The sequence below is a fragment of the Vulpes vulpes genome, chromosome 1 (genome assembly GCF_048418805.1).
Source record: "Vulpes vulpes isolate BD-2025 chromosome 1, VulVul3, whole genome shotgun sequence".
NCBI lineage: Eukaryota > Metazoa > Chordata > Mammalia > Carnivora > Canidae > Vulpes > Vulpes vulpes.
In genome coordinates, this window is record NC_132780.1 from 90,830,697 (window position 1) to 90,845,302 (window position 14,606).

The 14,606-nt window shown below is 39.5% G+C and overlaps 1 protein-coding gene across 9 annotated transcripts in view; it reads left to right on the top strand.

Moving 5' to 3' along the window:
• Nucleotides 1–14,606, top strand: part of NHSL1 (NHS like 1) — a 233,468-nt gene that overhangs the window by 138,576 nt on the left and 80,286 nt on the right. The window contains exon 1 of one of the 9 annotated variants that reach the window (XM_072719835.1): nt 14,183–14,390. The exons of 7 other annotated variants lie outside the window; for them this stretch is intronic. In XM_072719835.1, the coding sequence (XP_072575936.1) occupies nt 14,198–14,390 (193 nt within the window). In that variant the 5' untranslated portion in view covers nt 14,183–14,197. Of the gene's footprint in view, nt 1–14,182; nt 14,391–14,606 lie in introns of those variants that run through there. One more of the 9 variants, XM_072719825.1, reaches the window with a different exon arrangement.

The following is a 14,606-nucleotide window of genomic DNA, read 5'->3' on the forward strand; positions in this document are numbered from 1 at the left end:
AGGGAAAATCATGTTTAGGATGCAGTACCACGATATTCTATAAGGGTATGTGATATGGATGTTGTCAACCAGAGATAGGTATTCAGGACTAGGGATATAGTGTTTATTACCTGGAATGGTGGTGCAAACTAAAAATAGTAACTCACTCAAGAAAAACACAAATAAACAACTAATGATTGATTGATAACTGATTATCAAGGTGAAATGGTCTGATTCTTAACTGGCATTGAGGAGTCTGAATAATGGAAAACTCTACTCTGCCAACCCTGATGGGTAAAATTTTGGCCCCGAGGATTTTTACCCCCTGCTGCCATGCCTACCAGTATGTTCACATGGCAAAAAGGGACTTTGCAGATATAATTAAGGTTACGACTCAGTGACCTTAAAAGGAGATTAGCCTGGATTATCCAGTTGGGTCTAATATAATCACAGGAGCCTCTAGGAACAGAGCTTTCTCCCCGCTGCTGGCAAAGGTGGAGTCAGGGAGGTTCTAAGCCTGGGAAGGATTCGGTGTGTTGCTGACTTGAAGTTGAAGGGAATCATTATGAAACTGTGAGAAGGAACTGAATTTTGCCAACAACCTGAATGAGCTTGGAAGCAGATATTTTTCCATAGTCCCCAAATAGAAGGCCAGTCAACATCTTGATTTAGGCTTGTGAAATCTTAACCAGAGGACCCCCCCCGCCCCCCCGCCGGAGCCTTCTGGACTTTGGACCTACAGAACTGTGAGATAATAATCAGGTATTGTTTTAAGTGCCAAATTCATTGTAATTTGTTGAAACAGCAGAAGAAGAATACTATTCTAACAAAAAAAAAAAAAAAAGGGGACTGGGGTACAGGAACTTCTTGGTTTGGGGAACTTTCCATCAGGAATGCTTGATTTCCAGTGGACCTTGATATTGAATGGACCAAGTCTGTAAACACTAGACTTGAATTCCCCTTCTGACAGCTGCAAGGGGTCCTTACTTCTGGCTGATCTGAGATGTCTCCCTGATGTCTGCAGCATCATAGTTGATACAAGGCATGCCCTAAGTGTGTCTCAGGCTTCTAAGGCCTCCAGAGAAAAAATCAAGGCTGATCATACATATTATATGCTGACTTTGTCCAGGAACACTTAACAATAATAAATCAGAGGAATGAAGATTGTTTTTGGTAGAATATCAAAGGCTCATTCTCCGTTTTTCCAAGTGTTGTATAAAGGGACATCTGAGATGTTTACTTCTTTTTTGCACTGTTTTTCTAATGTTGTCTTTGTGAGAGCTCTTCTGTTGGCCAAAGGCCTCCTCAAAGCCCAAATGCTTGAAATATACTTGGTTTTTGTTAATGAAAATAGAGGAGTTGATTTGACATCCTTTAAGAAATACTGTATTCTCATGACATACTGTATTCTCATCACAATTCTAAAAGCCATTTATTTTCTTGTGCAGTACGGGATAGGCAGAAGCCTTAAGTCTGGGCTGTGCTTTGCCGATGTGGTGAATTTATCTATATGAAATATTAACGCAGTTGGCTTGGTATCAGTTGGCTTGAAATATTAGAACAGTGGCATCTGTACAGGATGATAATAATTGAGTCAGAAATTAACAGAGCTGATAACTGTACATCATCACTCACCTTTATAGGAATTAAGTGACGACTACCTACATCTTTCTAGAGGAAAAATCATAAATTATACATTTGTTCCTCTCAAACATGAAATAGCAGGCTCGTAAATAATTCTTTTAACAACTAGTCAAAGAATGAAAATTAAAAAGACAGTGCTACTGACTTGATGGGCCACTACTGCCAATGAAGTTTTAAAACCTGACAGGTGGGGCACCTGGGTGGCTTAGTCAGTTAAGCATCTGCCTTTGGCTCAGGTCATGATCCAGCATTCTTGGGATTGAGCGGCCCTCTGGCTCCCTGCTCCATGGTGAGCCTGCTTCTTCCTCTGCCCATGCCCCACCCCCATCTCTCATGGATAACTAAATAAAATCTTAAAAAAAAAAATCTGACAGGTTTTCTGTTTTTGCTTTTTAGTTGTTTTTTTTTTTTTTGCTTGCTTGCTTTAGTTATTTTATAAGTATAATCCTAAAGTGTAATCCTTAATTTGGAAATGAGTTTTATTTAATTAGCATATTAATTTCATCATTCAGAGATTGTCTACATTTTCTTTTCTGAGGCCAATCTCTCTTCTGTATCTTAGCATATTTGTTGTTTTGTTTTGTTTTGTTTTGAAAGAAACATTTACGTAGGGGCACTTGGGTGGCAAAGTTGGTTAAGTGACTGACTTTTGGTTTTGACTCAGGTCATGATTTTAGGGTTAGAGATTGCGCCCTCTGATGGGCTCTGTGCTCAGTGTGGAGTCCGCTTGCGATGCACTCTTCCTCTGTCTCTCCCTTTTTATGCATATGCTCTCTCTCACAAATAAATAAATCTTAAAAAAAAAAAACCCAAAGAAACATTTACTTAGTATGAGAGCAAATCCATGCAGTAGTGTTCAAATGCCATGCTGGCTACTAAATTGTCACACTGCACTTTCTTTCTTCTTGATCCTAAAACCTGGCACAATTATTAACCCGGATCTGCTTTGCTTTTTTTTGGTTGTTGTTTCTTTTCTTCTGTGTTCACATTTCTTCTTTCTGAATGGAAAGCTTTAGCTCTTTCTCTCCATTCTACCATTGTCCTTCACTTTCTCTCTTACTCCAGTTATTCCTGGAGTGTTAGGAATATATTTTTAAAAAGTAAATAGCAGAAACAAAATCTTGATATTTTAGGCTTCTCATGTAATTGTGAGAAATTATATTGACTTATCAAGCCTTATAATAATGTCAGATAACTTGCTTTTCTCCCCATAATCTTCTCATCTGAGTCTTAGATATACAATTTACCAGTTCCCAGTAAATTACAAAATGTGAATTGGAAAATGGCCTGTGTTCCTCAGGGGAGGAATTATAAGGTGAATAAATAAAAAGCAGGATCTGGCATCTTATTCATTGGTTCTTGTTTGGGGCTTTTTAATTACTGATGACTTGGGCTTTACCAGTAGAATTGTGCGACCAGCCGTGGGGCAAGTCACTTAACTTCCCTGGGTCTCTGCTCTTACATTTCTAAAATGCAGATGGTAATTCCCTAACTGATAAGATTTTCATGAACTTTAAATGGGATAATGCATGTCAAGCTCGCCTGGAACCTCGGCTAGATCCAATAACTATTAACGGACGTTTTTCTTTCTGTCCTGGTGTGTTAAATGCTCACGGCCTCTGTACCTCTCACTGGTATTTGTCACACTGTAGTGCCAAACAGGATCTTTTCACTTTGGGTTTTCAGTTTCCTAAGTGGATTGGTAAGGGTCCTAGTATGTACCCATTTCTTTCTACTTTTCATTTGGAAATGCCCTCAGCAAATGTCTGGACACTGGTAATCCTGCTGCACTCTGACTTGCCATTTAATGTGAGCTAGAAATTTAGCTTCTGTTCATGGATGTAAATGAGGAGATTTGTTTTCTTGGTGTGACAAGCCTTATAAGCCTCATATACTCTTTTGTCACTTCAGATTTTAAAAAGTTGTGGGTTTTTGTTTTTTGTTTTTAGTGTGTTTTGGTTTGTTTGTTTGTTTGTTTTTCACTTTTTCCCTCTCAGCTTCAGAATCTCACACTGGGGCTGTTGAGTACAATTGGAATGGTCATCTAAATGTCTGTATGGTCTTTGGTGTTCCGTGGTGTTTTTTTTTCCTCTGTACTTAACTAAAGTTTCCAAAATATGTGACTATGAAAGAAATCCTTATCTGTACAAAATCCAGTGCAGCCTCACAGAGCTGGTCTTGACCTCCTGTGTCAATAGGATGAAGAGGAGGAGACAGAGAAAGGGAGGCAGAGATTTGGTACTACTTATACAGCTGGCTCAATTTGCTTTTCCTGTTTAAACACTGGAAAGCAAAGACAAGCTAAATTTACCCACACAACAGGGCATAGTACCTTTTGAAGCATATCTTTAAGTGCAAAGAGGCAGGATAGATGCTGGAGCAATTTCTAAAAAAGGCATCAAGAATGACAGACTTCTTGTGGATATTAAAAGATGGATTTTATTCAACTTAAGATCATGTCAGGTTATTTTAAAATTCCTTAGTATTACGGATAAAAGGAAGAAAGACAAGAAGATATTTAAAGGCAAAAGCAAACTCCTTAGGAAGTAGTAATAGAGAGAAAGTTAAATTTCAGAACTAATGGTATGTAGCCAAAATTGCATGCAGAGGAAAATTAGTAAACCTACAGTAAACCTTTTTTGTTTTTATTTTTAAACAAAAAAGAATAAAAATCAAGCACTTCAGGAAAAGTATAAAGAAATATACTTACTGAAAAACATAATTAAAATAGGAGAAAAATGGTAAGCCCACTGGAATGAGTTTCATATGTCATAGGTATTCTGGGTAAAAAAGACAGCAGGGAGGCATCCTATATAAGAAGGAAGAGAAGTGGGAGCTGTATATGGCAAAATACGATTTTTTTGGAGATATTATTCATTTATGGGCAGCCCCAGTGGCCCAGTGGTTTAGCGCCGCCTTCAGCCCAGGGCATGATCCTGGAGACCTGGGATCGAGTCCCATGTTGGGCTCCCTGCATGGAGCCTGTTTCTCCCTCTGCCTGTGTCTCTGCCTCTCTCTCTCTCTCTCTCTCTCTCTCTCTGTTGTGTCTCTCATGAATAAATAAATAAAATCTTTAAAAAAAATAAGATTTTACTCATTTATTCATGAGAGACAGAGAGGGAGAAGCAGGCTCCTCCGGGGAGCCTGATGCAGGACTCGATCCCAGGACCCCAAGATCATGCCCTGAGCCAAAGGCAGATGCTCAACCACTGAGTCATCTAGGTGCTCCAAAATATGATGTTTTAATATTATGACTTGGGAAGCCAAGAGCACATTTTAAAATTTATTTTTAGTCTTGGGATCATTTGGCCAAATATTTTCAAATATATTTTTTTTCTAAAAGACTTCCTTATAAGATCCCAGAATGTTTTTCTAACACTTAAGTTGTCCTTAGAACTCCCCTACATGTATCAGCCCAGCTAACCTCTTTGTTTTGTTTTGCAACAAGAATATATGCTTGGTTTTATATCTTCCAGCTTTGGGTGCATTATATAATGAGTGTATAGGACTGGATCCTGCTGTTTCTGACAAGCCAGAAGCAATCTCTTTTATCTACCTATATCACATTATTTTGTGCCCAAAATGGAACTGAGAGCTCAACTAGGGGCCTTCTATCATTTCTGATGTGAAACACCCAAGGCCTGGAGACCTTAAGCTTCCAGGTCTCACATAGCAGGGTGAGAATTAGAAATTGCTGTCCTAGGCCAAAGACTACTTACTCTCTTCAGCATAGTTTGTAGACAGCCTCGTCACTATATACACCAACCTTTTCAAAATCCTTTCAACCAATTTCCTTTCTCTTTAGCTTTTATTACATGAAACTTTAGCAAGCAGGGCTTCCATCATTCAGATGATTTTTATAAAGACTTTCTTTTTAGTTTGTTTCTGATATTTAAGAATGACCCTGTGATAATTTTTATGATATCCTTCAATATTTTAAAGTTCTGTTTTTACTGGGGTGCCCTTTTACGATGGGAAGAAAACCGTTAAATCACTGTACTAGTCCTTCCTTTTTAGAAAACGTTTTTTGGCAGTATCTGCTAAAGCTGAATATACACGTTCCCTATAAACCAGCAACTTCCCCTTCTGGGAATATGCCCAACATCAAGGTATAAATGTGTTCACCAAATGAAATCTCTGAGAATGTCCAAAGCTGCACTATTCATAAAAGCCCCAAACTAGAATAAAACCAAATGGGCATTAATAATGCAACAGATGGGCAGCCCGGGTAGCTCAGCACTTTAGTGCCACCTTCCGCCCTGGGCGTGATCCTGGAGACCCAGGATCGAGTCCCATGTCGGGCTTCCTGCATGGAGCCTGCTTCTCCCTCTGCCTGTGTCTCTGCCTCTCTCTCTCTCTCTCTGTCTCTCAAGAATAAATAAATAAAATCTTAAAAAAAAAATAATGCAACAGATAAGTGTTCTCTTCATCACACAGCAGTAAGAATAAACAAACTACTACTACATGCATCACATGGATGAATCTCACAAACGTAATGTGGAGTGAAATGAGCCGAACACAGAAAGTATGATTCTAATCATATAAAATTCAAAACCAGGCAAAACTAATCTCTGTTGATTGTATCAGGGTAGTGGTCACCTCGGGATGGGAATAGTAGTGACTGCAAGGGTATCAACAGAGCTTTGCGAGCTGGTCATCATCTACATCTTGATGTGGGTATTGGTGACATGGGCATTCACTTGGTGGCACACATATATTTTGTGCAGTTTTCTGTACCCAATAAAAAGTTAAAGTCCAGGCTTCATTTTAGCTTTTAGTTCTCCTGCTTCGTTTGAATCTGTGTGCAGCTCAGTTCTCTGCTTTGCGAAGTGCGCATTCCTGCCTTAGGTATTCCCAGAGGTCGCACTACTTGGCATGCTTATGGCTTTTGGAAATTACTTAGCTTCTTACTGAGCCACCGTTTCTTCAACTTTAAAAATGGGGAAAATTAAAGGTCCAAAACCCTAGGGCTATAATGTGAGTTAAATGAGATATTGGGCATGAAATGCTCAGCTCAGAGGAAGCACCTTTTGCTTCTCGCTATTATTTTTCTTTTGTTTCCCTATAGGACATATTGTGCTTTTAACACATGGAGCAGTCCTGCCATTTGGCACCAGGCTGGACCTAAAGCATTAGACATGGGTTTGGACTTTCCATTCTTACGTCCTTGGAGATTTCAGACTCTCAATTACTTCTCTGTTGTAGTACTTCTTATTCTTGATTCCAAATTCATAAACCCATCAAGGATTCCTCTCTCAGTCTATTGTCTTCTATTCCTGGAGCTATTTTTTATCTTAAAAAATTCTCATTAATGTTCTGCTCCTCTTCATCTTAATTTTTTCTTCATAAATAGAAAAAATGCTGGGTGAATGGAAAGACTTGGTAGGCTGACTTTCCTTAATGGCCTTGATGGGTACCTTCTGCCCAAATGGGTGACTCGTATCAGGAATGTTCGGAATTTGAATCCAGCCATTGTTAGTTGGTGGAAAGATGGTGTCTGCCAATGTTGTACAGAGAGGTCATGGAAGGATGCAGGGTAGGGGGAGAATTGGGGGGAATGGAGGCCCTTTCTTTTTTTGATTAATGAAACTCATTAATTCAGAAAATAATTCCCAGACTTTATGCCTGAAGATTGTCATTCATTAACCCAGATTGTTGAATCTTGTTTCCTAATGTGAATCTAAAAGAGGATCTGCAGTGGCTTGTGGACTCAGAAACAAATTAAGAGATCTTGAAGAAAAACCAAACGTTTTTTGATAAAGGAAATTCTAAGGACTTATTTCAGTTTTTTTAAACTACTTGACCTCATGCATCCTTTACTACTCACCTGTTTTTCTATCTTGACAGCAAAACTTAGCAATCAAGTGGTCTATATCTGATCTTTCGGCTCCCCTCCACCTCCTCTTGACTTTCCATGTATCAGAATCTGAATTTCTAGCCCTCCGCTACACCAAGCTTTCATGTAGCCAGATGCAATGCTCAGGTTCTTTCTTTGCCTTCTTAGCATTTTTTGTGGAGTTGCCTACTATGTTTTCCCTCCTCAAAAGTATTTCCTCCCTTAATTTCAAGAAACTGCTTCTTCAGCCACTTCTGGCTCCTGCAGTGGATCCTCCTCCTCTTTTTCTAAGGAAGAATCATCGGTTTCAATCTTCTGTTCTCTTGTGTGCCTGCCTTCTAAGTGCTCTCATTCAATGGCTTTAAGTACCTTCTGTATGCTCATTTCCAAGTTCTTTTAATCTCCAGCCCTGGCCTCTCTTCTGAGCTTCATGCAGCTACCCATGTGAGATTTCCACATCTAATAGACTCCTCCCATAGATGTCTGGGTTCCTTTCGCCTCCAACCGTTCCTCCTCCAGGGTTTCCCTTCTCAGTAGATGGGATCACCAGCTTCCACCCAGGCACCTACAAGGGGAAAAAGTGGAGTTCTCTCTGGTCCCTGCCTTTCTTTCCATCCCACATCTAATCTTCTGTTCCACGCCCAAGATCTATTTTGAATCCATCCATTTCTCTCTTTTCAACACTAGTTCAAGCTGCCATCGTTCCTGGCATAGTTCATGATACTAACTTCCTACTTCTACTTGCCCATTCACAATCTGTCCTTCACACAGTGGTCAAAGAGACCTGATTGAAGTTCATGTACGTGTTGCAAAAAGTTGAACTCAAGGTGAAAAGGGCCAGCTTTTCACTTGTGCACTGTCACAGACACACATGACTCTGAATGTTGTTTTTTGTCTGTTTATTCTTTAAGATAGAACATTTCAGCAATATAAATGTGAAGAAAAGCATTACTAATCAACCCTATCTGATTTCTTGAAATGAAGGAAATAGGAAATATGGCCAGTGTATTCTGGATCTTTCTCCAGCTGCCTTGCTAGAAACCACTAGGTGTATGTGGAGGAGTGTCCTTTCTGAAGCACAAGGAAAAACTAGTAATAACCTGCAGACACTGTGCTTGTTTTCAAAGATTGCTTACAAAATTTCCTCCTGCTCCTCTGCTGATCTTCTGATGGGGGTCCATGTATCATGGACAATAAGAAAGATATTGTAAACAATGTCAAATTAGCCTTGCAAAATTAAATTATTCATGTATTGAAATGGAAGCAAATTACTTTCTCCATCCAAGATGATAGCTCTCTAGTTTTTTAAAAAAAACTGTAGAGGAAAATTAATATTTCATGCTTTTATTAAAATATCTGGGTGTTTATGAAGAAATAAATATTTGCAAGTAATGAGATACATAGAAATTCCATTTGATTGCCATTGTTTCTTGATAAAAGTTGAAGATCTTTATTTTATCAAAAGAAAAATTGAATAGCAGAATAGAATTTCTTTTGAAGATTTGCTTTCTATTAAATTAGTACGACAAATTACATTGTGAAATAATACTATTGGGGATAATACATGGTAAGTCATTTTTATTCTGCCTCATTCAGAGAAGCTTTATTTGTGCAGTGGTGCTCAGAAAAGTTATATTTTCTCAATAGATGCTTACTTATAGAGTACTTTATTCTCCAGTGGCATTTTATTTTTTTTTTCATTTTTTACAGGGTTGGTAATTGAATTTTTATTTTTAAAATTTTTTATTTAAATTCAATTTCTTCAGTGGCATTTTAGAAGTATAAGTATTAAAGTTACTATGTTGTTGCTTAGATTATTCATGACCTGCTCTATAAAAAAACTCAATACATAGTGGAGAATTAAGGCCAAACTTCTTTTTTTTTTTCTAATTTTAGGTACATAAGGTAGTTGGAAAAGTGATCTCACTGAATTTACTCTTAATTTATAAAGTCAGATCGCAACAACCCATGGAGTATTCTGGTTTCCAGAAAATCATTGCTGTATATCTTACACACTCACCTTTATTGCCATTCTTTTTCTTTTTCTTCTTCTTTTTAAAAATTTTATTTATTTATTTATTTGAGAGAGAGAGAGAGAGAGAGAGAGAGAGAATACAGGGGGTGGGCAGAGGGAGGAGCAGACTCCCTGCTGAACAGGGAGCCTGATGCAGGACTTGATCCCAGGACCATGAGATTAGGAACTGAGCCAAAGTCAGATGCTCAACTGACTGAGCCACCCAGGTGCTCTGCCATTATTTTTCTTATATGACCTGAATTTGAGCATGTTGTTAAAAACAAACCAAAACAAAACCTGTAATTTTCTTCTTCTTCTTTCTTCTTTCTTTTTCCTTCTTTCTTCTTTCTTCTTCTTTTTTTTCATTCTTATGAAAGGGAGCCCATGGGAAGAAACTAATCCTGGACCATGTTGAATTTTTCTACTCAAGAGGTAACAGTGTTGAATATTACTTGATGAGTTTTTGGGAACACCAGTGCAATCTAAGTAAAAGAATTCTCATCTCAGCTTCTGATTAAGGGGGTTCTGGTAAATAAACATTCTTCTGGATTTGAATCAAAACTAAGATAAGAGACTACAAATCCCCATTCATTTTATTTATTGTATTAGTTGATTGTTCTTCCTGAAGAGCTTGTCTAGAAATCCTGCAGCAGGTTCTGTCATTGGCTCACCCAACTGGCCTTTCTGTCCTGACTGGACTGACTCCTATCACAGTAGCTAAGTGAATGCTTTTACTCTCAGACTCCCTTGCAGCTAGAGTGCAGGTATGTGACCAAGGCTCTGTCAACCAATATTGAATTTGGATGCAGTATGAAAATTAGGCAGTAACTGTATAGGTTGTTTGCATCTACTTGTAAGCCTAGCAGCATTAGCCTCCTGCTGACACTGACTTCTGACACTTACTTCTGTGGACACTTAGCAGCCAGACTTGTACCTGATCAGTGATGACAGCAGGTGGCAGCAAGAGCAGTGTTTCACTGTGACAGTCTTAGCAGTATGGCATGGGAATTAATCCTCTGGCCCTCTTGGAGATTCTGAAAACTCTTTAATACCTCTTAACAAATCCTTTTTGCTTAACATAATGAGTAGATTCTGTTACTTCCATCTAAGTATTCTGACATTGCTGTCATAGACACTTTAACAAGATGTTGGCTGTCTTGTTTCAATTATCTGATGTTCTTTCCCTAAATGCTGATAGTGGTTAGATGATCTTGTGTGTTCTTTATCAGAATTTATGCAATATTTCAGTTGTATCTAGCTAAGATTGGGGGGAAAGTCAGCATTTTAAAAATAAATACAGGGATCCCTGGGTGGTGCAGCAGTTTGGCACCTGCCTTTGGCCCAGGGCGCGATCCTGTGTGTGTGACTCTCTCTCTCTCTGTGTGTGTGACTATCATAAGTAAATACAAAATTAAAAAAAAAATAAAAATAAATACAGAGAATATGTTGTTTTTCAGTTATGGGCTTTGAGAACTAATGTTGATGAAAGAAGGAATGGGGTAAATAGTCTGTCCTCTTTTGTTAATGATTTCCCTCAGGCCTAACCTGGCTGTGTCATAATACTTTCTTCCTGTCTTAAATGCTGTATCTATTCCAGCTAGGACACCCAACAGTCCAGGGGTAGGATGTGGCCACCCACTGACTTGGGTCAGCCTCTAGTCTTACTAGTTTCTTTCTAGTTCACCTTGGATTTATAGAATTTGCCACCTTTTCAGTTTGGTTTTCCTTTGTCTCTGTTAATTTTTCTAAAACACAGACCACTACTATCTTGTATGAAAACTTTTGATGTTTAACCATAACCAACTGACTGAGGTCTAACCTCTTTGACCTGATAGGCAAGGTTCCTCCCAACTGGTCCTGACTTACTTTTCCAGCTGGATCTCCCACTGCCACCCCTACAAACCCTGCTTGCTTATCCCAGTGGGCCAGTAGATTATCTCAGGCAGATTCAGTTGCAGACAACAGTATCAGTAGAAGGAGATTTAACACAGGGTGTGTGGTCCTTACACGATCATTGAAAAGGCCTCAACTCCTAGAAATGACTCCCAAGACACCATCTCAGGACTGGCTTACCAAAGGAGCCCTTGTCTCTGCTGCAGTCAGAAAGCTGGCATGTAGTTTTTGACTGTAAGACCACATTGCCTCAGCTATATGCCTTATCAGCAAAATAAGTGCCACCTGCTCTGACCACAATCCACACCAAAGTAGGGATTGAACAGTGAGACTTGTGGTCAGTGAGATATGTGAGATATGTGGTCATTTAATTACCACCCCTACTGAAATGTCTCGACGATCAGACTTACCAGCAGAAATAGCCAAAGCAGCAGGAGCATGGACTCACACATCCTCAAACTCACCAGGTGTACTAGCTTTGCAAACCAAGTGTAAGGGAGTTCGGGAAATGTGGTTTTCAGCTTCTAGAGGTTCACATACAGTGCACCCTACGAGGTGATTTGGGGCTGTGAAGGCAATGTACAGCATCCGTTATACAAGTAACTCAGTATTCCCAGTACACAGGCAACTCGCTCTCTTCACCATGCCTTTGCTCTCTTGCTCTTTGTTTAGTTGGAATGTGTTTCATATCCTTCTCCATTCTAGCAAATTTTTATCCATCCATCACGTGTCACCTGTTCTGTCATGTTTTCTCTGATATTATTTCCTTCTAGTTCCCATTAGAGGGCACCCTCTATTTAAAAATGTGTCATAATACCATTTGATTATATCAGTATTCCATTCAGTGGAATTCTTAACAGACAAATCGGTTGCTTATTCATTCATTTTGCTCTTCACTTAGCAGACTTGCTGGCATCTCCAAAGCCAATAAAGGCCCAGTTCCTGTCCTCAAAGGGTGAAAGCCCTAGTAGGAGAAAGAAGTTTACTTATGGAGAGATTAACCACAAGGAGTGGATAATAATTCTCCTGGGGAGAAGGCATGGGAGACAAAATGGTCAAGGAAGACTTTGTGAGAGACGGTTGTCTTCCATCATTGGGTCTCCAGTGCCTAGTGTTGTGCTTGGTGTGTAGCGTCCTTAGTGAACAAGTCCTACCTAACTAAAAGCTGTCTACCAATACTGTGTTACTTTAACATTAGTTATTTTTTAATATTATAGAGTAAAGCTGAATTCTCTGGAGCTCCTTTTGCTTAAACTTTTCTTCCTGTAATTTATTCCTTTAATAAAATAATAATTGTGTGCCTACTGTGTATCTGTCTGTGTTCAGCACCTAGGCCCTGTGGATCCAGAGAGCTGTGGCCTCTGTTCTGTAGTCCAGATCCTGTGTCTAGGGGGAGATGTAGTCACTAAACAAACAACTAAACAAAAACAAGTAGTAGTGCCATAAAACAGTATGCACCTTTTTTTTTTTTTTTTTTTTTTTTTTTTTTTGAGAGAGAGAGAGAGCACCCACCAGAGGGGGAGCAGCAGCAGGAGAGAGAGAAGCAGACTTCTTGCTGAGCAGGTAGCCTGACATGGGGCTTCATCCCAGGACTCTGGGATCATGACCTGAGCAGAAGGGGAATGCCTAACTGACTGAGCCACCCAGGCTCTCCAAAAGTATGGGTCTTGTGAATGAATAATAGGAGGTATCTGCTACAGAATTAGAGGGTCAGGAAAGGTTTGCTTTCCTCAAGAGATTGTCAGTTAATCTGAAAGGATGGTGAAAAGAGAGCAGTTAAAAGGTAATTCACTGGTACCTTCTGGCTCCCCATTTTTCTGTAGCAACAAAAGTTTTGCCTTTAACTTTTCTCCCAGTCCTCTAGCTGTAGTAATCATTTGATTGCCAATATACTTGGTATTCAGGAAAATAAATTCCAGTTTCAACACACAAGGAAACTTTTCCCAAAAAAGCAACTTCTGTTTGTGAAGTGAAAATAGCCATCATATGTGTGGGAATTTTTATTTCATTATTTGTGAGCGATTTCCTCAGGGAAGTTTTTGCTGCAGCTTTACAGGATAGGTGCTTTTAAATTCTCTCAGCTCTTGTCCTCCTTCACCCCTTTCATAAAGATGGGTAATTATCCCCTGCCTTTGAATGTATCCATGGATATTATGTATTGTCACATTGTATCAAATTGGGGAGTAGCTGACTTTGCAAAACAAATACTTGGATTTGGCTCTAGCCCCACAAAAATATCAGAGGGGGGCTTGCCATGTGTGGAATACACAAAGCATTAAGCCAGATGATTTCAAAATTAACCTAAGAATGGAGCATTGGTGCTAGAGCATTAATAGATTTAGAGTAAGTACATGTATTAGGAGAATAGGAAGAAAAATAAATAGGTGTGGAGAACGGAGGCGGCTCTAGGGAAACCCCATTCAGACAGAGGAGTTAGCTAGTCGTCCTTTGATCAGTGTGGGAATCTCCTGAAACCATTCTCTTGCCATTTGCATAGACCTAAGAAGAATTTGCAGTCTGCTGCAGAACGCAGTCCTCTGCTCCAAGACTCCCAAATGATCCCCATTACCACTGTGATGTTTTTAGGGCATTCTACACATTTTAGTTCTCTCTGAATGAAGCATTCACGTTGCCATTCAACATGTCTAGTTTGGGGTGCATTCTAAGTCAAATTATACAAGAAGCTATTTGTGGCATTCAGCAGCTGCAGAAAGAAGAGGCTGTGGGGCGGTGCGGGGGGGGGGGGGGGGGGGGGGGGGACAAGAGAGAGTGGTGGTGTTAAACACAATATAAGTGAAGCCAGAAAGTTCAGAGTAGAGTTATGGTTGCGGATGGGCCATTGTGATCGTGTTGACAAGAGGGAGAGAGGGTTACTGAGTGATGAAGTGAATTTTATCCCATTTCAACATGGGATGCCCTGCTGGCATGAGCCCTCCGTAGATGCTCTGGGGTTTATTTTGATAATGAATGTGATCTATCCTCCAGAGTCTGTGGCTGATTCCACTCTCCAGTGGGGTGCAGTTGGTGAGTATTTCTCTTCAGAAAGCAGTTATAATAACATAATTCCATTCCATCCCGTTGTGCATAAACATCGAGACAAGTAGAGAGAAGTGCAGTTGTTTTAGGACTATCTTCAAGAGCCAAAATGTTTACTTGATTAAATATGTTTAACTAATGAAAATTGATGGTGGCAGCTCCGTTTGAACATGTTTTAGCATGTAATGATTTGTATGGACTGCT